Source organism: Haematobia irritans, chromosome 1 (genome assembly GCF_050003625.1).
Source record: "Haematobia irritans isolate KBUSLIRL chromosome 1, ASM5000362v1, whole genome shotgun sequence".
Classification (NCBI taxonomy): domain Eukaryota; kingdom Metazoa; phylum Arthropoda; class Insecta; order Diptera; family Muscidae; genus Haematobia; species Haematobia irritans.
Window position 1 is genome coordinate 42,698,280 of NC_134397.1, and position 24,928 is coordinate 42,723,207.

The 24,928-nt window shown below is 33.6% G+C and overlaps 1 protein-coding gene across 3 annotated transcripts in view; it reads right to left on the reverse strand.

Annotated features, from left to right (window-relative positions):
• The window catches only part of RhoL (Ras-like GTP-binding protein RhoL), a 36,984-nt gene extending 17,311 nt beyond the window's left edge, over nt 1–19,673 (reverse strand). The window contains exon 1 of one of the 3 annotated variants that reach the window (XM_075290094.1): nt 19,356–19,673. Coding sequence is in view for 1 of the 3 variants with exons in the window: in XM_075290093.1 (XP_075146208.1) it covers nt 13,514–13,540 (27 nt within the window). In the remaining 2 variants the exon portion in view is untranslated. Of the gene's footprint in view, nt 1–13,513; nt 13,645–18,633; nt 18,653–19,355 lie in introns of those variants that run through there. The other 2 variants (XM_075290095.1, XM_075290093.1) reach the window with 2 other exon arrangements.
• Nucleotides 19,674–24,928: the final 5,255 nt, after the last annotated feature.

The following is a 24,928-nucleotide window of genomic DNA, read 5'->3' on the forward strand; positions in this document are numbered from 1 at the left end:
GTATGCTTTCTTTAGATTTAAAGTCGTCTCGTTCATATTTACATAATATAATTAAGTCGATATACTACGATTTTCATTGTAAAGTAATAAATTTGTGTATTTTATTTTAATAATATATTTTTTTATCTTCTACTCTACAATGTCACAATACAAGAATAACATTTCAGTGTGGTTTGATTGTGAATGAAAGAAGCAAAAAGTTGAAAAAAAAAAAAAAAATAAAAACACAAAAAAACAAAAAAATGTTTGTAAAGAAAAATTGTCATAAAGACTTGAACTGTGGGTGTGACATATAAAAGGGATAAAATGCGATAACGCTTTACAAATACGTAGTTTTTTTTTTGTCTTTGTAATTGCATACAAGAAACTGATGGCGACAGAGTGAACGGAAATTATGATAAATGTATTGAATATCATATAAAAAGTGGAAGTGTTAAACAATTATTCGATGAATGTCATAATTTGTAAATGCATTACACAAACCAAATGACATTTCATTCTAGGAAGATACAAAAAAAAATCTAAAATTTTAGCAAAATTTTCTATAGAAATAGAATTTTGACAAAATATTCTATAGAAATACAATTTTGACAAAATTTTCTATAGAAATAAAATTTTGACAAAATTTTCTATAGAAATAAAATTTTGACAAAATTTTCTATAGAAATAAAATTTTGACAAAATTTTCTATATAAATAGAATTTTGACAAAATTTTTTATAGAAATAAAATGTTGACAAAATTGTCTATAGAAATAAAATTTTAACAAGTATATACGGTCGTAAGTTCGGCCAGGCCGAATCTTATGTATCCTCCACAATGGATTGCGTAGAAACTTCTACGAAAGAATGTCATCAACAATCGAATTACTTGGGTTGTGTTATCTTAAAACTTAACATCGTTAACATCGTTTTCTAAATTGTGAGTTAGTCCATACGTGGTATATATTAGACAAAAAATATGTATAGGTAAGTCTACAAATGATTACGAATCGATATGGACTTTTTGCACGATACTTAGGTTAGGTTAGGTTAGGTTAGGTTAGGTTATGTGGCAGCCCGATGTATCAGGCTCACTTAGACTATTCAGTCCATTGTGATACCACAGTGGTGAACTTCTCTCTTATCACTGAGTGCTGCCCGATTCCATGTTAAGCTCAATGACAAGGGACCTCCTTTTTATAGCCGAGTCCGAACGGCGTTCCACATTCCAGTGAAACCACTTAGAGAAGCTTTGAAACCCTCAGAAATGTCACCAGCATTACTGAGGTAGGATAATCCACCGCTGAAAAACTTTTTTGGTGTTCGGTCGTAGCAGGAATCGAACCCACGACCTTGTGTATTCAAGGCGGGCATGCTAACCATTGCACCACGGTGGCACGATACTAAGAGAGCCAGAATTGAAATATGGGGGTCGCTTATGTGGGGGCTATATACAATTATGAACTTGATATGGATCAATTTTTGTGTGATTGGGGATCGATTTATTTGAGGGCTATATATAACTATAGACCGATATGGACCTAGTTAGGCATGGTTGTTAACGGCGATATACTAGCACAATGTACCAAATTTCAACTGACTCGGATGAAATTTGCTCTTCCAAGAGGCTCCAAAACCAAATCTCGGGATCGGTTTATATGGGGGCTATATATAATTATGGACTGATATGGACCACTTTTGGCATGGTTGTCAAATATCATATACTACCACCACGTACCAAATTTCAACCAGATCGGATGAAGTTTGCTTCTCCAAAAGGCACCAGAGGTCATATCTGTGGTCGGTTTATATGGGGGCTATATATAATTATGGACTGATATGAACCAATTTCTGCATGGTTGTTGGATACCATATACTAACATAACGTACCAAATTTCAACCGAATAGGATGAATTTTGCTCTTCCAAGGGGCTCCGGAGGCCAAATCTGGGGATCGGTTTATATGGGGGCTATATATAACTATGGACCGATTTCGACCACTCTTTGCATTGGTATTTGAGGCCATATATTAACAGCACGTACCAAATTTCAACAGAATTAGATGAATTTTGGTCTTCCAAGAGGCTCCGGAGGTCAAATCTGGTGATCGGTTTATATGGGGGCTATATATAATTATGGACCGATGTGGACCAATTTTTGCATGGTTGTTAGAGATCATATGCTGACACCATGTACCAAATTTCAACCGGATCGGAGGAAATTTGCTTCTCTTAGAGGCTCTGCAAGCCAAATCTGGAGATCGATTTATACACAGAAAAAAATTTCAGGAAAATGTTTCCAATTAAAATCTTAATTGAGTTTTAAAAAATATTCAATTACAAATTTTATTGAATCAACAAATTTTTTAATTGAAATAAAAATCAATCACACAAATTATTAGTATCAATTAATTTTTTAATTGGATCAATTAATTTTTTAATTGACTGTCAATTAATTTTTTAATTGATACTATCATTTCTGTGATTGAAGACATTTCAATTAAAAAATTAATTGGATCAATTAATTTCGTGATTGAATCAGAATTTTTTTTTGTATGGGGGCTATATATAATTATGGGCCGATGTGGACCAATTTTTAGTTGGTTGTTAGCAAGGCCGTATTCAGGGGGGGGGATGAGGGGGATCAAACCCCCCCCGAAATGAATGAATATTTTTATATAAAGAAATATATATTTTTAGCTGCATAGGTTTTATTTTGAAAAACGCTTACCTATAAAACTTGCACAAATCATAGAATACTAGTTGAAAAGCCCGTCAAACGACGGTCGAAAAAAACAAATTGTTTTTGTTCTCGCACCACAAATTTCATTTTTGGAAAATGTATTTCTGCTTTTTATGTGTGTTTGTTGTTCTTTTTGTGAACATGACTTGCTTTGTTCGGCCATAGCAACAACAACGAAACAGCCAAACACACATGTGTAAATGAAATGGCGCAAAACCTGCGAAAAGAACCTGCCTAATTCAGCGATGGAAGCACTTTGGGAGTGCAATAAAGAGATATTTCCAAACGTGCATATTCTTTTAAAAATTTTGGTCACTTTGCCAGTTACTCAGGGATGGAAAATACAATTTTTAAGAAAGTACATAAAAGGTATTTTTTGAGCGGAAAGGTACTTTTTACTAAATTTCAACAAAAATTTCACTGGAAGATTATTGTCAAGAGACTGAATTTTAAAGAAAATAAAATTTTGACAAAATTTTCTATATAAATAAAATTTTGACAAAATTTTCTATATAAATAAAATTTTGCAAAAATTTTCTATAGAAATAAAATTTTGCAAAAAAATTCTATAGAAAAAAATTTTGCAAATTTTTTTCTATAGAGATAAAATTTTGCAAAATTTTCCTATAGAAATAAAATTTTTACAAACTTTTCAATTGAAATAAAATTTTGACAAAATTCTATATTTCTATATAGAAATAAAATTTTGACAACATTTTCTACCGAAATAAAAAATCGATAATATAGAATCGCATTCTTTTTTCGACTAAAACATTCTTGAAGTTCAATAAAATCCTGTTTTTGCCTATGTCTTTTACAAAATCGAGATTTTCTTCCCACATGAACATGTCTGTTTTGCCATATTTGTAAAAGATTATTAGCAAATAAGGTTGATAAAGACTTTCTCAAAATATTAAAATATTTTGTCAAAGCTATTGTACCATAAATCTGATATCGACTCAAAAATGTCTACACAAAAGGTACTATATCATTCGCTGGGGTACTACGGTACTGACCGGGGTGAAAAAGTATTGAAAAAAGTACTTTCGTACTGCATTTTCCATCCCAGCAGTTACCAAACACAAAAATTTTTTTTTCTGATTCAATCACGAAATTAATTGATCCAATTAATTTTAATTGAAATGTCTTCAATCACAGAAATGATAGTATCAAAAGTTAATTGATCCAATTAAAAAATTAGTTGATACTATTATTTTTGTGATTGAGTTTTGTTTCAATTAAAAAATTTGTTAAATCAATTAAATTTTTAATTGAATATTTTTTAAAACTCAATTAAAATTTTAATTGGAAATTGGTGTACGTGCTTATCCGAACGTTCATTTTCAACAATGAAGAGATTAAAGACGTATCTTAGAAATTCGACTAGCGAGAGTAGACTCAATGGATTGGCATTAATGTCGGTTCATCGCCAAATAAATGTGCCGACTGAAAAAGTCATTGATTTATTTGCTGCCCAAAAAGCCCGTCGGCTCAATTTAATATTATAACAAGTATATACAGCAGTAAGTTCGGCCGGGCCGAATCTTAAATACCCATCACCATGAACCAAATATTAGGGTTTCCTTTGAAATTTCAGGAGGGCTTGAGGACTTGAGGACACTTCCCGAAGATAAATTTAAAGATTTCACCTATGAGGACTATATCAGATTCTGGATTTATAAGAACCATTTTTGTTTGAGTTTTAGAGGAATCATTAACATCTCTTGTAAGTGTGCAAGAAAATTATAAAATAACGTCTTGATTTGAAATCTTAAATCTGAAGATTTTCACCCGAGAAGTAAAATCTGGAAATTTTACATTGAGTTTCGAGCAATTTTCATGTTCAGTGCGCCTTCTATACCCTCAAGAAGTGAAGTTGGTCTATATGGAGGCATTACCAAATGGACCGATAAAAACTTAATCCGATACACGTTTTTGTGAGCCTAAAATACCAGAATATTTACAATTTCAGGCAAATCGGATAAAAACTACGGTTTCTACAAACCCAAGGAGTTAAATCGGGAGATCGTTCTTATGGGGGCTATACTATAATATGGACCGATACTCACCGTTTTCGGCACACCTCTTTATGGCCCGAAAATACCTCTAGATTTCCAATTTCAGGCAAATTGGATAAAAACTGCGGTTTCTATAAGCCCAAGACCCCAAATCGGGTGATCGGTCTATATAGGGACTATACCAAAACAAGGACCGATACTCACCATTTTTGGCACACCTTTTGATGGTCCTCAAGTACCTCTAGATTTTCAATTTCAGGCAAATTGGATAAAAACTACGGTTTCTATAAGCCCAAGACCTCAAAACGGGAGGTCGGTTTATATGGGGACCATACCAAAACATGGACCGATGCTCATCATTTTTGGCACACCTCTTTACGGTTCTAAAGTACCTCTCGATTTCCAATTTCAGGTAAATTGGTTAAAAACTGCGGTTTCTATAAGCCTAATAAGTAAAATCGGGTGATCGGTCTATATGGGGGCTATACCAAAGTATGGACCGATACTCACCATTTTTGGCACACCTCTTTATGGTCATAATATACCTCTAGATTTCAAATTTCAGGCAAATTGGATAAAAACTACGATTTCTATAAGCCCAAGATCCCAAATCGGGAGGTCGGTTTATATGGGTACTATATCAAAACCTGCACCGATATAGCCCATCTTCGAACTTGACCTGCCTGCAGACAAAAGACGAGTTTGTGCAAAATTTCAGCACGATTGCTTTATTATTGAAGACTGTAGCGTGATTACAACAGACAGACAGACGGACATCGTTATATCGTCTTAGAATTTCTCCCTGATCAAGAATATATATACTTTATACAGTCGGAAATCGATATTTCGATGTGTTACAAACGGAATGACAAACTTATTATACCCCCGTCACCATTCTATGGTGGTGGGTATAAAAATATTGTATACATACCTATGCATAAATAAAATTTTCTACACATGAGCTTATATGAATATTTTTTTTCTAAAGTTGAACCCCCCCCGAATTAAAATCCTGGCTACGGCCTTGGTTGTTAGAGATCATATGCCGACACCATGTACCAACTTTCAACCGGATCGGATGAAATTTGCTTCTCTTAGAGGCTCCGCAAGTCAAATCTGGGGATCGGTTTATATGGGGGCTGTACGTAAAAGTGGACCGATATGGCCCATTTTCAATACCATCCGACCTACATAAATAACAACTACTTGTTCAAATTTTCAAGTCGATAGCTTATTTCGTTCGGAAGTTAGCGTGATTTCAACAGACGGACGGACGGACATGCTCAGATCGACTCAGAATTTCACCACGACCCAGAATATATATACTTTATGGGGTCTTAGAGCAATATTTCGATGTGTTACAAACGGAATGACAAAGTTAATATACCCCTATCCTATGGTGGAGGGTATACATTTTTTTTAGAAATACAATTTTGACAAAATTTTCTATAGAAATAAAATTTTGACAAAACTTTCTACTGAAATAAAATTTTGACAAAATTTTCTATAGAAATAAAATTTTGAGAAAATTTTCTATAGAAATAAACTTTTAACAAAATTTTCTATAGAAATAAAATTTTAACAAAATTTTCGATAGAAATAAAATTTTGACAAAATTTTCTATACAAATAAAATTTTGCATACATTTTCTATATAAATAAAATTTTGACAAAATTTTCTTAGAAATAAAATTTTGACCAAAGTTTCTATAGAAATAAAATTTTGACAAAGTTTTCTATAGAAATAAAATTTTAACAAAATTTTCTATAGAAATAAAATTTTAACAAAATGTTCGACATTAATAAAATTTTAACTAAATGTTCTATAGAAATAAAATTTTAACAAAATTTTCGATAGAAATAAAATTTTGACAAAATTTTATATAGAAATAAAATTTTGAGAAAATTTCTATAGAAACGCTATGATCACCTAAAGTTCCGGCCACTGCTAGTGTAGCCTTCGAGCCGTTGTTGAAGCTGACTGTTGGTGGAATATGTCTACGGGCAATAGATACAATATGGCATTAAGAGAATTTGTATTTGGCGTATTAAATTTATCAGAGATACCCAAAGACGGAATTCGCAGAATTCTATTTAAAATTGTTGATTAGTTAATCGGAAAACCCGTTGAAATTTGATATGTGATGTCAGAATACGGTTTCTTTCCAGGAGAAAATTTCATTCGATGCCGTTGAAATATGGTAATATTGCTATGACCCAAGTAATTCGATTGTGAACGACAGTTAAAGAATATTTGTTTAGATTTAAAACTACCTATGTCCAAAATTTAGTTCCTCAGAAAACAAAACTTTCCTTTCAGTGTACAATAGCAATTAAGGCCAAAGAGGCAAAGTGAAAGCAAATGTGAGAATTCTAAGAGAATTGAATAACAATCACGAATATATTTCGTGTGAAATAAATTATAAAGGAAAATCATTTATAATGATGATAAAAAGAAGTGAAATTAATTTATATAAAAAGAAAAACTCAAAATGATTGAAAAATCTATAGCCTGAGATTAAGTAATGACGATTATTTATTATTTTTTTTAAATCGTATAGAATTGAAAAATAAAAAATAAAATAACGAAAAGAAAACCCGACAAACTATAAAGAAGATGCAATTTATTACCACAACAAAAAGAAAACTAAATTGATAAGAAGAATGGGATCTTTAAGAAGAAGAAAAAAAACTTAAATGTGAAAGAACTTCAGTAGTCCAACTGAAATAGCCTTATACGTATGCCCATTTACTGGAGATGGTGGTATGATCTGGCAGCTGTAGCGGCAAGATTAAGATGACAGACGATTGTTACAATGATGGTGATGTCTTTGATAAACATAAGTGAACAACTTAAAAGTTCAAATACATTGTTGACATTTCCCCATCTGGCGTTCGAGTGCAATCAAATAACAATAATAAGAATATATATTTTCATGAAGCTAAATTATACTGTAACGTTGTTCTCATAATTTTCGTTGTAGTAAATTGACTTGAAAATATATACATAAAAAATACATAAATTTTAACAAATTATTATAAACATGGGTATTTCTGCTATAGATACCCTTCATTATTTATTATCTCATAATCTTTTGACCACTGCGAGGTTAATGTCAAGGGAATTTAATTGATGAGAGATTTGGTGAGGGAGAGAGAGAATTACATATACAGAAATTATATCGTTATTTGATAACGGTGTCTTGCCTAAAACCCTATACATGATATTTAATCAACACAATTTCAAATTTCATATTTAATTGCAGTTAGTCAGCGTTGTTTGAATGGAATTCCTCTGCCACTTTTCTTTTTTTCTCACCATGTTTAGGCCAATGTGAGATTAATTTCAAAGGAATTTCATTGAAGAGTGGTTTGGAGAGAGAGAGAGTAGGACAAATAATGAGATATTGTGAATTACATATACAGAAAATATATCGTTATTTGATAACGGTGCCTTGTCTGAAACCCTGTGCATGATAATTAATCAACACATTTTATATTTAATTGCAGTTAGTCAGCGTTGTTTGAATGAAATTCCTTGTTATTGAAATATGTGCAACAAAAAAATGTAATTCAATATGATTCAGTTGTATTATTTACGCAATACATAAATAGTGCTTGTCTTTGATGTTAACATGGTGTTAAGCAATTGTGATAATAGTTGCGTTCGAGTACACTAACATTTATGACAATAGTCACAAATTATTACTGAAAGTCGTTCGTTTACTCCAAGAAGCCAACAAAAGAGAGCCAGAGAGAGATCAAATGTGACAATAGCTCCGTTTGAGTATTCGAAAAATTTTGATAATTATACCAAATGTTTACAGGAAGTCGTTCGTTTACTCCAAAATCCAGCAAAAGAGAGAGATCAAAATTGGGATTTGAGAAATAAAGAAGTGGCAAATTTTTATTGGAGTTTTTTTTTCCAATACAAATATAACAAAATTGTACATTTTTTCAGAGGGCAGGTGTTAATAAAATGTTTGTATATGATCAACACGAATAATTATAACAAAACGATCAGAAAAAACACGCCAAATGAATGTTACCTTCGGATCTATTATTAAAGGCATACTCGAGTGATTAGAACCAGTGGATAAAAACAGGTGGACCGGTTGATTATCTTATACCGTTTTGGGTTTTCGTGCAAATTCCATATTTAGCTGAGTACTATGTTCAGTTTTCAAGCTGAAAACCAGCTTTTTTTCACGGTTACTTTTCTTAATGAATTAATTTAGAAATATAAAATGATTATCCATCAATTCATTGGATCTTTTCCATCCATTATTTGATAAGACTTGATAAAAATATAATAGTCTTCATAAATATTTTTGTACTTTTGATTTAGAGTTTTGGTGAAAACCCCGAACATAGTACTCACCTTTTGCTGGACTTGTAGAATCGGTGTTTTCAAGGCTCCAACAACCGGTTTTCGGTTTTTATATTTTCTAAATATAGTATTGCCAATTTAATGGCAAATTTAGACAATTTTATCTGGGTATTTTAATAAAACTACAATGAAACCTTTTCCAAATAGGTGGAACGTATATTTGAATAACAAAAATTGTGTCCATTGCGAAAAATATTTACGTGATATTAAAGACTATACAACCTAAACCTAAAGGACGCGCAATTTACAAAATATTAAGGCCAAATTTCTTCAAAGTAATAAAATTTTAATTAAAATAAAGTTTATAATCATTGCTTAAAAAAATTTCAATTAAATTTAGCACAAAAATTTTGGAAATTTGAACAAAGGAAAATTTTCCTTAAAGTAAAGAAACACATTTTTAATTTAAAGAAATCGTCCTTAAATTAACTGAAATATTGAATCATTAGATAAAAACGCTTCATATATAGGCTAAGCTATTTTTTTTGAGGATTTAGCATTTTAGGATTTTTTTGAGGATTAAAGTTTTTTTTTGAAATCAAAATTTTTTACTTTGAAGTATCCGTTATAATTTGATTAGGTCGATTGGTATTGCAAATGGGCCATATCGGTGCACTTTTACGTATAGCCCCCATATAAACGGACCCCCAAATTTGATTTGCGCGGATTCTAAGAGAAGCAAATTTCATCCGATCCGGCTGAAATTTGGTACATGGTGTCAGCATATAATCTCTAACAACCATGTAAAAATTGGTCCACATCGGTCCATAATTATATATAGTTCCATATAAACCGATCCCCCGTTTTGGCTTACGGAGCCTTCAAGAGAAGCAAATTTCATCCGATCCGGCTGAAATTTGGTATATGGTGTAAGTATATGGTCTCTAACAACTATGCAAATATTGGCCCACATCGGTCTATAATTATATATAGCCCCCATATAAACCGATCCCCCCATTTGGCTTGCGGAGTCTCTAAGAGAAGCAAATTTGATCCGATCCAGCTGAAATTTGGTACATAGTGTTAGTATATGGTCTTTTCTGACCATGCAAAAATTGGCCGAAATCGGTCCATAATTATATATAGCTCCCATATAAATCGATCCCAAGATTTGACCTCCAGAGCCCCTTGGAAGAGCAAAATTCATCCGATTCGGTTGAAATTTAGTACGTGATGTTAGTATATGGTATCCAACAACCATGCAGGAATTGGTTCATATCAGTCCACAATTATATATAGCCCCCATATAAACCGATCCCGAGATTTGGTTTTGGAGCCTCTTGAAGGAGCAAATTTCATCCGAGTCAGTTGACATTTGGTACATTGTGTTAGTATATGGCCGTTAACAACCATGCCTAACTAAGTCCATATCGGTCTATAGTTCTATATAGCCCTCAGATAAATCGATCCCCAATCACACAAAAATTGGTCCACATAAAGTTCATTATTGTATATAGCCCCCATATAAGCGACCCCCCATATTTCAATTCTGGCTCTCTACCACGTATGGACTAACTCACAATTTAGAAAACGATGTTAAGAAGTTTTAAGATACCACAACCCAAGTAATTCCATTGTGGATGACAGTCTTACGTAGAAGTTTCTACGCAATCCATGGTGGAGGGTACATAAGATTCGGCCTGGCCGTACTTACAGCCGTATATACTTGTTTATTATATTTATTTTTTGATATAATTATTATTGTGCATTTGTCGTAATTATTTGATATTTTACAATTATTTTTTTATGATTAATACCCTAAACCACATAGTGGTCAGGGTATAATAAGTTTGATCGGCCAAAAAATGTGCCTACCAGAAATATTGATTTTAGACCCCACAAAATATATACCGATCGACTCAGAATCACCTCCTGAGTCGATCTAGCGCTTGGTGTCCGTCCATGTATTTGTTGTTCACAGGATTCCGGTCGCAATTATTAACCGATTTTGATGAAATTTGGTACAGGGAGTTTTTTGGGAACAAGGACGAACGCTATTGAATTTGGAAGAAATCGGATCAAATTTAGATATAGCTCCCATATATATTTATCGCCCGATTTCGACAAATGGGGTCACGTTGCATTTGTTTTCAAACGGATCGTCACCAAATTTGGCAAAAAGTAATCTTTTTCATCGTTCTTCAAGTCTGCAAAATTTCATCTAAATCGGTTCAGATTTAGATATAGCTCCCATATATATGTATCGCCCGATTTTCCCAAATTTGGTCATAAAAACCTTATTTATTAAGCGATCTTACTCAAACTTCGCTTACTCTAATCTTTTATGGTACTGACAATATGTGCCAAAACTAATCGAAATTGGTTCAGATTTAGATATAGCTCCCATATATATGTATCGCCCGATTTTGCCAAATTTGGCCGTAAAACCCTTATTTATCAACCGATAGTGCTCAAAGTTGGCTAAATATAATCTTCTATACCTCTAACTGTATGTGCGCAATTTCATCAAAATCGGTTCAGATTTAGATATAGCTCCCATATATATGTATCGCCCGATTTTGAAAAATTTGCCCCTAATAACCTTATTTTTTATCATAGGGGCCTCATTTATTAACTGATCGTACTCAAATTTTACACAAAGTGACCTTCTGTGGTGTCAATCATACCTGCAAAATATTATACAAATTAGTTCAGATTTAGATCCCATATATATGCATCGCTCGATTTTGTCATATTTGGCCATAATACTCTTATTTATTAAGCTATGTTATTCAAATTTCAATTTTTGATGTACTAGCTGATCGTATTTAGACTTACATGTAGCTCTTACATAAATCTATTGCCCTATTTGCAGAAATTTGGATTTATTACCCACAACTAATTGACCGATTTCCTCTTTTTTAATAATGGACTCAATATTAGTGGCATACTAACTCTGTTGGTGCAAAATAAACTATAGCTCCTAATATTAAACATTTCTGCTCAGAATGTGACAAGACACCCATAAACATGTACCCCCCTTTATGTTCTCCAAAACCTATACCAATGATACCCCACAAAGGCTTATATTTACTAATTCAGTAGGGGTGGTTTAGGGTATAATATAGTCGGCCCCGCCCGACTTTCTACTTTACTCACTTGTTTTTTATATATTTTATCAGCAACTGTAAAAAATCATTAATTTCAAATAACGATATAATAATTTCACTCAATTTGCTCTTAATAATATCACTCACAGTAACTATCATTTCTCTCTTTAACTCGACAACATAACTGAAACTTTTTTTCTCTCACATTGAATTAGTAAAAGTATTATTTATTTTCACACATTCTAAGAAGACATAAATGAAGCAATCATTTGCATTATCATTTGAGATCATTCTGCTGTAAATGCAGATGGCGCCCAACGTGGGGCGCCAATTTGAGAAGGGTGAATACCTTCTTCCTCCAAATGGGCTATTCCCCATTCTACATATTTTATATTGCCACCTTATGCACACAATCAAGCTGGAATACAATGTGCTATAGGACGTTCTCGTAGATGGTATTGACTAGAGGTCTGCACAATTCCAGTTGTAAATGCAGAGTACACGTGTACTTGCTACATGAGTACATCTATTTGAAAGAGTCGCAAAGCTATTGGTACACATTTTGATGAACACCAAAAGCCACGAGTAACTTCTTGTTGCTACTCTGATGTCTTCACTACCAACAAACACATATTCCTCTTTCTCTCTTATTGAAGTGTACTCAGAGTGATCACGTCGAGTATGTTGCGAGAACAAAACTTCATAGAGTACTCCATGTACCAAGTGCAGTTTCAGAAATACAAAAAAACAGTTAATCTCCATAATATATGTTTTGGTTTATTATAAAGAACGGCAAACGTTAAGGTAAGTGTGTGACATACATAAATATATGAAATATGTGATATACATACATATCTATGATTAATAATAATGGAAAGTTTTGCTTCGCACATAACTGAGAAATACTTGTGGTACCACGTGAAGTAAAGAGAATCCATGTTGTACTTTTTCCCAAGTACTTACATTTTTATTGTTCTTTTTTTTCGGAACACATATTGCTTCGGATAAGTAATTGGTGGTATTTGACAAGCAAGTGTTCTCTTCACTTCACTACTTGCGCTCTGAGAGAAAGACAATGTATGTACTATATTCGACAGCGAATTGCATACATGTAGTGAAAAGTTATTCGATGCAGACCTCTAGTATTGACTATAGCTAACTAAGATATAGATGACCCATTTTCCATCATCTATTTTAGTCAGATCTGGTGATTCCTTTTTCCATAAATTCTCTTCAATCATTCGAAACAGATTGACAGTTTCTCTCAAAATTTTGTGAGGACAATTTATCGAAGTTTTTTTTTTTATATATAACTCTCTTCTCGTTAATCTTACTCTCTTTAGTTTGAACATTTTCCCCATTTGTTGAATTTTCAATAATACAGTTTCAAATAAACAGAACACGAATTCCTTAGATGAAAAACTTGTCTACATTAGACGAATATTAATGATGAACTGGTCAATAAGAGAAGAGATATTCTTAGGAATTGTGGTGATTTATAAAAACCACGAATAATGACTAGAAATTTACCAAGAGATCTATTCTCAAACCCATGTGTATATATAAAAAAAATTATGGACATTGGTTTGGATGAGTAAACCACATTTGGTTTTATAATAATGGGAATTAACATTACACACAGTAAAGTGAAATAAAGAAAAAGTAAAAGGAAACAGAAAGCTACAAAAACAAAAACGTAAAATAATGAAACAAAAACAGATTGAAATCACCAATGAGTAAGGCATCACCGCACAGAATCACTGTGACTGAGTGTTGTATGACCATCAGAAATCATTAGAATTCAAGTAACGCCTGGGTTCACAATAACGTGATTTTACTATTAATTGAATAAAACCACTTACAGTTTTGTTTTTCTAAAACAGTAATGGAAGTATAGGAAATTTATTCTCTTGAATGATCTTTAATTGTAATGAATATCAATTTAAATGAATGTGAAAATTTTGATCACATTCAAAAATCGGTTACTATCTTTAAATGGTGTTGCAGTGAGAAATATGGTCACAACATATAACATATGACTCGTTGAAAAATTCCTTAATCTTTAAAATGCTTTTTTATTCGCAAAATCATAGGTCTTACATTCTTATAAACAAATTTTAATTATAATTTCCTTTATTAAATCAAATTAGTGATCAAATTGGAATATAAATTAAAAATTGATTTGTTCGTGATGATTTTTGTAAATTCGCCGTACCGCAAAAGGTCTCTTTGAAAAAAAGTATGTAGATTTTGTATACCCTCCCCCATAGAATGGGGGGTATATTAACTTTGTCATTCCATTTGTAACACATCGAAATATTGGTCTAAGACCCCATAAGGTATATATATTCTGGGTTGTGGTGGAATTCTGAGACGAACTAGCTATGTCCGTCTGTTGAAATCACGCTAACTTCTACACGAATCAAGCTATCGACTTGAAACTTGGCACAAATAGTTGTTATTGATGTAGGTCGTATGGTATTGAAAATGGGCCCCCCATATAAACCGATCCCCATATTTTTGTTGCGGATCCTCTTAGAGGAGCAAATTTTATCCGATCCGGTTGATATTTGGTACGCTATGTTAGTATATGGCCTCTAACAACCATGCAAAAATTGGTTCATATCGGCCCCATTTAAACCGATCCCGAGATTTAGATTTCGAAGCTGCTTAGAGGAGCGAATTTCATCCAATCAGATTGAAATTTGGTCCATAATTATATATGTATGCCCCATATAAATCGAGATTTAGATTTCGGAGCCTCTTAGAGGGGCAAATTTGGTCCGATCAGATTGAAATATGGCCCCCATATAAACCGACCCCCCGTATTTCACTTTTGTTTGTAATGGAATTCAACCGTGATAATGTGATTGCTTTATATTTCACTGGAAATCGTCAAGTGACTATCGTTAGAGACCTTCATTATTTAAATATGAAATACCCCAACATTTCAGACCCCCAAGAATAGGCGAAATGCACCCAGCCTAGTAGAGACGAACCGAGGAAAGAAATTTAATATGTGATCGAAAGAAGTGCTGGCATCCACTGGGGTAAATAAAGCTTCCGAGGTAAAGTTTGCCATCGACTGCCGCAAATCTCTCAATGAGATGGCTAAGCAGTACAATATCTACCTAATATGGGTGCCTGGCCATATGAACATACCGGGGAACTGCGAAGCGGATGAGTTGGCAAAGCTATGGACTACCTTACATATTCCAGGGGAACTAGAATCTGTTGGTATGCCCCTGGCTACCTGCAAGCTCATGCTGAGTGAGAAGGCTGTTATGATGACAAATGTTCGATGGGAGAATTGCAAGGGCTGTAACGACACCAAGCAAATACGGCCCCATTTAAACTTAAACCGCACACTAGATATGCTAGTGTTCTCCAGACGTCAGATATCACTCCTGATATCTGCTATAACGGGTCGCTGCCTGATATGCGATTTTGCAAAAACTATAGGCGCGAAGTATAATGACTATTGTATGAGCTGTCATGATGCGGAGGAAAAGGAATCAATTAAACACTTCTTGTGTGAGTGTCCTGCATTTTGTGTAAAGCGCAAGCAACTTTTAGGAGCATATAGCTTCAGATTACTGGCGGATCTGGAAAACGTTAACTTAAGCAGTCTGCTAATGTTTTTGGTACAATCTGGTTGGTTCAACAAAGAAAAATAATCAAGAAGGTTCAGCGGTTAAAACTAGAAGTGTCCATATGTAATAGGTACTTTTAGTTAATGTGGTATCACAATGGACTGAATAGTCTAAGTGAGCCTTAATCTTAATCGGGCTGCCACTTTAACCTAACCTAACCTAAATTTTGCGAGCGCGAAAGGGAGGAAACCGAAGAGAAAACCACGACAAAAGGCCCAAGGTAACGCCCAGATGTCGTCGTTATAAAGCCCCGTGACGGACACAGTTATGTGGATGTGCTGAGAAGTTTAAGGGATAAGGTGAATCCAAAGGAAGCTGAGGTGGCAGTTCAAGCCGTTCGGAAGACTAGGGCTGGCTCCATTCTCTTAGTGATGGTTAGGTTAGGTTAGTTTAGGTGGCAGCCCGATGTATCAGGCTCACTTAGACTATTCAGTCTATTGTGATACCACATTGGTGAACTTCTCTCTTATGACTGAGTATTGCTCGATTCCATGTTAAGCTCAGTGAAAAGGAAACTCATTTTTATAGGCGACTCCGAACGGCGTTCCACATTGCAGTGAAACCACTTAGAGAAGCTGTGAAACCCTCAGAAATGTCATCAGCATTACTGAGGTGGGATAATCCACCGCTGAAAAACTTTTTGGTGTTCGGTCGAAGCAGGAATCGAACCCACGACCTTATGTATGCAAAGCGGACATGGTAACCATTGCACCACGGTGGGTCTTAGTGATGGTAAAAGGGGGACAAAGAGACTTTCCGCGAGGATAAGGCCGTTGTACAAACCATCAAGGCGAAAGCCACAATAGAGTTCAAGGACATGGATGCGCTCACGACAGAAGAAGAAGGAAAGTGACAAAGACACCTAATGAAGACTACAGATCATAGATATTCCAACAGGTCTCAGCATCATCAGAAAACGTCAACCAAGAACGAATTTAAAAGGAGGTTCCTCGTTATATTTCTAGCGTTCAATGGCCAAAAAAACATGGGATTTCTATATGTTGGTATTTGTCGCTTGGGTCATTTTGCAAAGAGTTGGGACTAAAATGTGATTAGGTATAGTGGCAGCCCAGGCTTACTTAGACTATTCAGTCTATTTTTATACCCTTATCAATGAGTGCTGACCGATTCTATGACAATGGACTTCATTGTTATAGCCGAGTCCGAACGGTATTTCACGGTACGGTGAAACTACTTTTAGAGCACTTTGATACACTCGGAAATGTCACCAGCATTACTGAGAGAGGATAAACTTTTTGGGTTTCGGCCAAAACAGGGATTGAACCCTTTGTATGTTCATCGAGATGATGCACCCTGACGACCCTGCTTAGCCGCGAATGAACCAAAATACAGAAGAGCCACTATCGTGCCAAAGATAGCCAATTCGCACATACACAGAAAAAATTTCATGAAAATTTTTCCAATTAAAATTTTAATTAAGTTTTAAAAAATATGCAATTAAAAATTTAATTTATTCAAAAGTCAATCACAAACATTAATAGCATCAATTAATTTTTTAATTGGAACAATTAATTTTTTAATTGACTTTCAATTAATTTTTTTTTGATACTATCATTTCTGTTATTGAAGACATTTCAATTAAAAAATTAATTGGATTTCGTGATTGAATTTGTGTGTATCTATTATACTGATTCTAAAATTTGATGTCATTTCCAACTTGTTTCGCTTTTGACCAATAAAATAAAAACGAAAAAAAAGTAATAATTTTAAAACTTATTGGGCTTTACGTTGTTGAATTACATGTCAACCACCCTGTAGGTATTTAAAATGAAAAACCCCTGACAATATTAATATTTTTTCGATCTCCTCTCTCTGGTATTGACAGATGTCCTACTTAGCCGGGAATGGATCAAAACACCGCAGAACCATTAACGTGCTACGTGTGATAACTTCGCGGCCATAATTCGTGCCAAAGATAGCCAATTCGCACATATCTATACCGATTCTAAAATTTGATGTCATTATCGACATTTGTCGCTTTTGAACAATACAATTAAAAAATAATAAATTTTAAAAATTATTGCGCTTTACTTTGTTGCATAACATATCAGCCACCCTGTACATATGTGAAAGGGAAAAACCCCCTGACGCTTTGAACATTTGTTTTTATCTTTACCCTTCTCTGGTATTTACAGATGCCCAACAACATTGTTGTTGAAAGCATGAGCCATCTACCTAATTGGGTCGAATTCTAATTAAAAAAAAAAACTCTGTGCTAATTACCAACTTTTTCCATCCTGTGTAAAATTACCCTCAAGTGACACTATGTGGCGCTTAGGGTTGCATTGATTGACGATCAATAGTGGCGAGTTGTGAAGAAAACCGCACTTTCCTCTAAACATCTGGGTTTTTTGAAATGGATGCTGCATTTTGTATGGCAAGTTTTACTGTTTCTCCATCTCTATTTGTGGCCATACAAAAAATCGCAATTGTGAAAATAACACGTTTTTGTTAAAATAAAAAAATGGAAAAAAGAAGAAATTGGAAAACAGGCATTGTAGTTTTTTGTGTTTTTGTTTTTTATTAGCCTCATATGATCACATAATAGCCGAGATTTTTGACAACACCCTACAGAGAGCCAAACAGAGAGAGAGAAAGCAAGAGTTTAAGATGATCATAATGAGAGGAGTTGCTTATACACGAAAAAAAAACACGACAAGTTGTCAACAGGTAAATAAATATTCGCAGAGAATAATCAACCACCTCTCTTCCCCTTGCTTCCTTACAGACACACCTGTTAGAGGTGGTATTGGTTAGCTGCCATGATTGGTAGTACTTACAAATATAATTTTCTGTTGTCTAGGGAATTTTTGTTGGTCGTTCACTTTAAAATGTTAACATAAAAAAACAGTAAACAACAAATTTGATATGATAGGGACTATAAGAAGAATAACACACACAAACACGCACAAACGAAACACTCACGAACTGATATTGTGTAGGTGGCAAGAGTTTATAAACGCGAGGGGGAACTGATAACTGATACAAAAAACACAAGGTCAGCCACAACAACAATAACAACAAGAGCTCTCTAGATTACGTTTACGAATTTATTGATACTCCAATATCCAATGAATTTAAACAAAACAACTAAAACAAAAATCAACACATTTCCAAACCATTTTTGTTTTATAAATTCCAGCAAATTTAGTAGTCTGCCTGGAGAATATACATATGTATATACAAATGCCATTTAATACATAGACAAACCATTAACAATTAATTTTTGCACTCAATAAAATAAATATCAATTCCCCTCGTTTTATATTCATTCCATATATCCATCCATACTGGGGGGTAATCAAAACTAAGTACATATATTAATTATTTTTAGCAATACATATGTATATTTTTATTATATACATAGGAACGTATGTATGTATGTATATATTTATTTCTTTTTTTTTTTGTTTTTGATTTTCTACTTTTTCAAAATTTGCTAAACTTAGATTTTTTTCTATGGAATTGTTTAGAGAATAGAACAAAAAAAAAAACAACATACTTTATTTATTGCACCAACAACAAAAATTTATTGAGAAAATTGGCAACTATTCCACTTGGTTTTCAGCACGTTAAATTCAATTCAACACGTTGTTGTTATTTATGTTTGTTTGGTTTTTTTTTTCGTAACGTTTTGCCGTGAAATATTTTTCGTGTTTTTTCTTTTGCAAATAACCGCACTACAAATTAAACCGAATGAATTTCTTTTATGTATTTTGCCTTGTTTTTGCAACGGTTTTGTAAAATTCTTTTGTCCCTATTCACTTTCACACGGGAGCAAATTTGTACTGATCGCTTACGCTGTCACTTAACAACTCCCCATAGTCTGTGGTCAATATTGGTTGTTGGGTTATTTACTTGTCTCTGTTTGACTACATTTATCTCTCAGATACATGAATCCACTGGGCGAGTGTAAATTTCCGTTGAAGCTACTCTCTCTCCCTCTCTTTCGACCATAGATTTCTCTTTTGTTGTTATTACAGCTCTTTGATATAATTGATAGTGTAAATACGCCTTTTATAAGGTAGAGGTACACTACAAGAAATCATTAACATTGATTTAGCTATTTTCGTTCATGTAAATTCCTTTAGGCGATCATTGATAATTTATAAAAAAATCCATGACTAAACTGTAGTATAGGGTTATGCCCATTTGCAAAACAATTTATTAACTGGTAAAGATGGGCTTGAAGTTTTCTTTAATGTTATTTGTATGTGGGGTTTATTTTTTTTAAAAACCTAAAAATGTTTCATTCTGATTGTCCATTAAAAAATTTCAAAGGAAAGTGATATAAAAATCCCCAAAATATTTTAATTTACAAACAAACTTGTTCAATAACAAATAACGTCATATCATCCATTAATTTTTCACTTACATTAATTCCAAAATTACGTCACAAAAGTTTTTTTTTTTCGCACACACACACGCAAAAATTTGCAATTAATTTCTCCGATACTCTTCAGCCATATTTTAATGTCTATAATTTATTATAAAAGACATTATTAAAAAATGAGCCAGTTTTTCATAGCCATTGAATTTCTCCCAACAAATGGCTCTCCATTATTGAGTACTCGTTCTCTTTCAAATAAAAAAGATAGATGGCTCTCAAAATCTCTTTTACAATATAAAATAATAAAGAGTAAACGACACACATACAATTATCAATGAGATAATGTTAAGAGGGTGGTTTTTTGTCAATGTCAACAGTGGTACTAGTTGGGTTATACACTGAGAAAATAACAATCATTGGGTGCGTATGTAGTAGATGTTTATAATTGTGAGAAATGGAGATCTGAAAATGTGAACATATAATGAGGAACAGAAACTTGTGCCAGGCCGAATTTTATGTACCAGTGAAACCATTTAGAGAAGTTTTGAAACACCCAGTAATGTTACCAGCATTACTGAGGTTGGATCATATACTAACATAAAATTTCATCCATATCGGATGAAATTTACTGCTCCAAGAGCTTCAAGAAGAAAAATCTGGAGATAGGTTTATATGGAAGTACGCGTGATTTCAACATATTTAGCGGACTCAGAACTTTACAATGGCCCAGAATATGTAAATGGTGATTTTTTAAGAGCTGTGGGAAAATTAAAAAGAAAACACATACACAGAAAAAATTTCACGAAAAATTTTCCAATTAAAATCTTAATTGAGTTTTAAAAACTATTCAATTAAAAATTTTATTGATCCAATAAATTTTTTAATTGAAACAAAAATCAATTACAAAAATTAATAGTTTCAATTAATTTTTTAATTGACTTTCAATTATTTTTTTTAATTAATACTATCATTTCTGTGCTTGAAGAAATTTCAATTAAAAAATTAATTGGATCATTTAATTTCGTGATTGAATCAGAAAAAAAATTTTTTGTGTATAAAATTTAGAAAAATGCAGGATTTTTTGTTTTTGAATTGATAGTGAACATTTTTATTTGAGTCGATGTTTGAAGATTTATCTAATGCAAACTGTGATGTTTTCTCGATTTGGCTGATCTTCACTCCATTCTGCCTATTTACGTTTTGCGTTATGAAAACTGTACGTTGCTACTATTTGGAAATATTTTAATTGCAGTTTATTAAAAAATTTGGCGTTAAATTGGCAATTTTACAACGAAAATATAAAAACCGAAAACTGGTTGTTGGTGCCTTGAAAACACCGAAAATGGGATTTTCACGAAAACCGACAATGAGTGTAAACCGGTTCACCGGTTTTGATCACTCTATTGACGTCCTCATTGAGCTAAAAAATGAGCTCAAATCCAAGAATGGAAGAAGCACGAGATCAACTTAACGGAGCACGTATTATGATAATAAAATTCAAAAATTTGCAAGTGTTATTTGCTTAAAAGGTAATTTATGGTTAAATTATAGACTAAACTGAACTGAGACATGTTGGACGGTGAAAAAAATACGAAACTCAAGTGAAAACTAAATCAGTAAAAAAGTCATAAAATTATACATATTTGTTGCAGATTTCATTATAATTTGATGGGGAATATCCTAAAACAAATTTTCACAAAATTTGTATTCCTTAAAATGGATTATTAAAGAAAAGTAATCGTGAAAAAATGACGATTTTAGCGGCTAAACTCGAACTTAATACCCACCTTAAAAGATAATAGCTAAAAAATTACCCTTTATACTTTATGGAGACCAATAATGTGATGCATTATACAGGGAATGAGAAATTTATTATACCCCCATCCTATTCATAATGGTACTTTTGGGCGGAAAACATGGAAAATTTTATCTAAAAAAATATTGTTTTATCGCCAAACCTAATATATTACGACATGGTTGTTCTACGTGAAAAAGTAGCATTATGCTCTTGAAATATGTTTGGGGTGATCTCTTGTTTATTCCTTCTCTGTGCGTGGAGGAGGTTATACAAAATATTTTCACAATTGAATTGGTAACTCGTGCCAGCTACCGTGTAAACATATTCTAATAGGATCACTTTTCTAAATTATTTCTATACAAATTATTGCTATTATGAATATTATTCTCTTTGTGTTCTAACCATTTTCAATAGTCTCCATTTAGAGAAGAGAGATTAATAAAGAGAGTACAAAGTGACAAAGAAACACTTTTCGTTTTGGGTATTATAATGGCATTTGTATTTTCATAATTGAATTGATAACACTTCGTGTCCGCTACCGTGTATACATATTCGAAAAGGATAATTTTTTTGAATTATTTTTATACAAAAACTGTAATAACATCATTGCTGTTATGAATGTTATTCCCTTTGTGTAATAAGCATTTTCAATTGTCAACATTAAAATAACAAAGAGAGAGAGAGAGAGAAACTATCATTAACATTATGAATCTGTTTTCTCTCTGTGGACTAAACATTTTCAATTCTCTTCATTAAGACCTCATGATGGGAGAGATTAATAAGGAGAGTACAAAAGTGCCAAAGAAACACTTTTTGTTTTGGGTATTATCATGGCATTTGTTTTTGTAGTGTAGATAATGTATGTTATTTTCCGATCCATAAGATTGTATGAATGGGTTTCACAGTTGGTTGCTGCAAATGGAAGCACGATAACCCATGGCGTTTGTATCGATAGCTCTCTTATGGTTGTCAATTTTGATGAGAATGGTGGTGATAGATGGATTAAAATAAATACAAATAAACACACATACACATAAAGGATTTTCTCTCAACTAATACTTTACTCAGCGGCTGCATTTGCATTTGTCCGTCAGTAACCGTTTATCATTGAATCAACCAATTTTGGACATTTGCTCTTTTCTAATTGCAACAATAAAAAACCCCGAGAGATTCCTAGTGCAATAATATTTGCTTGGCATCTATTGATTATTTTTAAAACAAATACGCATCCATTTGTGATATTCAGTTTTATTTTTGAGCGCAAAGGAAATACGTAGATCGTCAGGGGATTTCAGAGAGGGCGTTGTGGTTTTTATATTTCTTTTTGTGTTTGTCGATAAGATATATTTTTGCGCTTTGTTAAAGATAAGCATTTTAGTTATCAGTGAATAATTTCTATTATAGGGGTAACAATGTATAGAAAAGAAGGGTAAGATTATGCTGCTCTACGATAACGGTTTCCTGAATTATCCAAATGACTAGCATTTGTAGTTTTGAGATTACTCGCTGCTTGTAAGTGTGTAAACACAACCATAGCGGTAGGCGAAAACTTGTGTACGTGGGCTATAATTTTTATGGGAAATATAGTTATCATACTGTAGGAAGACAAATCTAATAAATACAAGTGGTATTTATGGTTATAATAAAAAAGTGACATTGTCCAATTTCCTGAAGACAGTATTGAAGCCCTGGACAGGCAAACATTTCGAGAGCAGACTATGGAAAGCTTTACACCATGCTAATCTTCTCTGTCACGCGGGAGACCGGGGTTCAATTCCCCGTTGGGAAGAGCAGACTATGGACATTCCAGTCAGTACGAGTCAACCAAGAATGGAGGTTCATCGCTTCATTTCTACCACACAATAGTCACCAAAATCTCCAGATCTCAATCCGTTGGACTTTTGCTCGTAGGCATTTTGGAGAGTAAGGTTGATGCTAAAAACATAACCAAGTTTCAATCATTTCAAGACGACACTTCGCCGGAAATGGGCCAAAATACCTCTGGATACCTAATTCGTTGGACTTTTGCGCCTGGGACATTTTGAAGAGAGAAGTTGGCACTATAAAATACCAAAACGTGGATCATCTTAAGGCGGACTTGTGTCGGAAATTGGCCACTATACACCAGAGCCACTTTTGTGCAACTTGTGATGTCTTTGTCGGCCACCATAATTCGTGCCAAAATTAGCCAATTCGAACGAATCTAAACTGATTCTAAAATTTGATGTTATTTATTGCCATTCGTGGTGCAATGGTTAGCATGCCCGCCTTTCAATTCAAAGGGTCATGGGTTCTATCTCAGTTTCGACAAAACACCAAAAGCATTTTCTTCGGTGGATTATCCCCTCTCCGTAATGCGGACGACATTTCTGAGTGGTTTCATCGTACCACATTGCGATGAAACCATCATCGCAATGTGGAACGGCATTCGGTCTTGGCTATAAAAAGGAGGTCCCTTGTGATTGAGCTAAAGAAAGAATCGGTTAACACTCAGTGTTAAGAAAGTAGTTCATCACTGTGGTATCGCTGAATTGACTGAATAGTCCAAGTGAGCCTAAAATATTGGGCCCCCACTATACCTAGCATAACCTAAGGTTCCTGTCTTGCTGAATGCGCCTTAGATATTTTATATGAACTTCTCGACTGGGCTTGGTTGTATGTCAGTCGACAAAAATAGAGAAACCTGGATCTGGAAGAAAAACACAGTTTTTTGTCAAAATTCGTTTTTATACCCTCCACAATAGGATGGGGGGTATATTAACTTTGTCTTTCCGCATCGAACATCGAAATATTGCTCTAAGACCCCATAAAGTATATATATTCTGGGTCGTGGTGAAATTCTGAGTCGATTTGAGCATGTCCGTCCGTCCGTCCGTCTGTTGAAATCACGCTAACTTCCGAACGAAACAAGCTATCGACTTGAAACTTGGCACAAGTAGTTGTTATT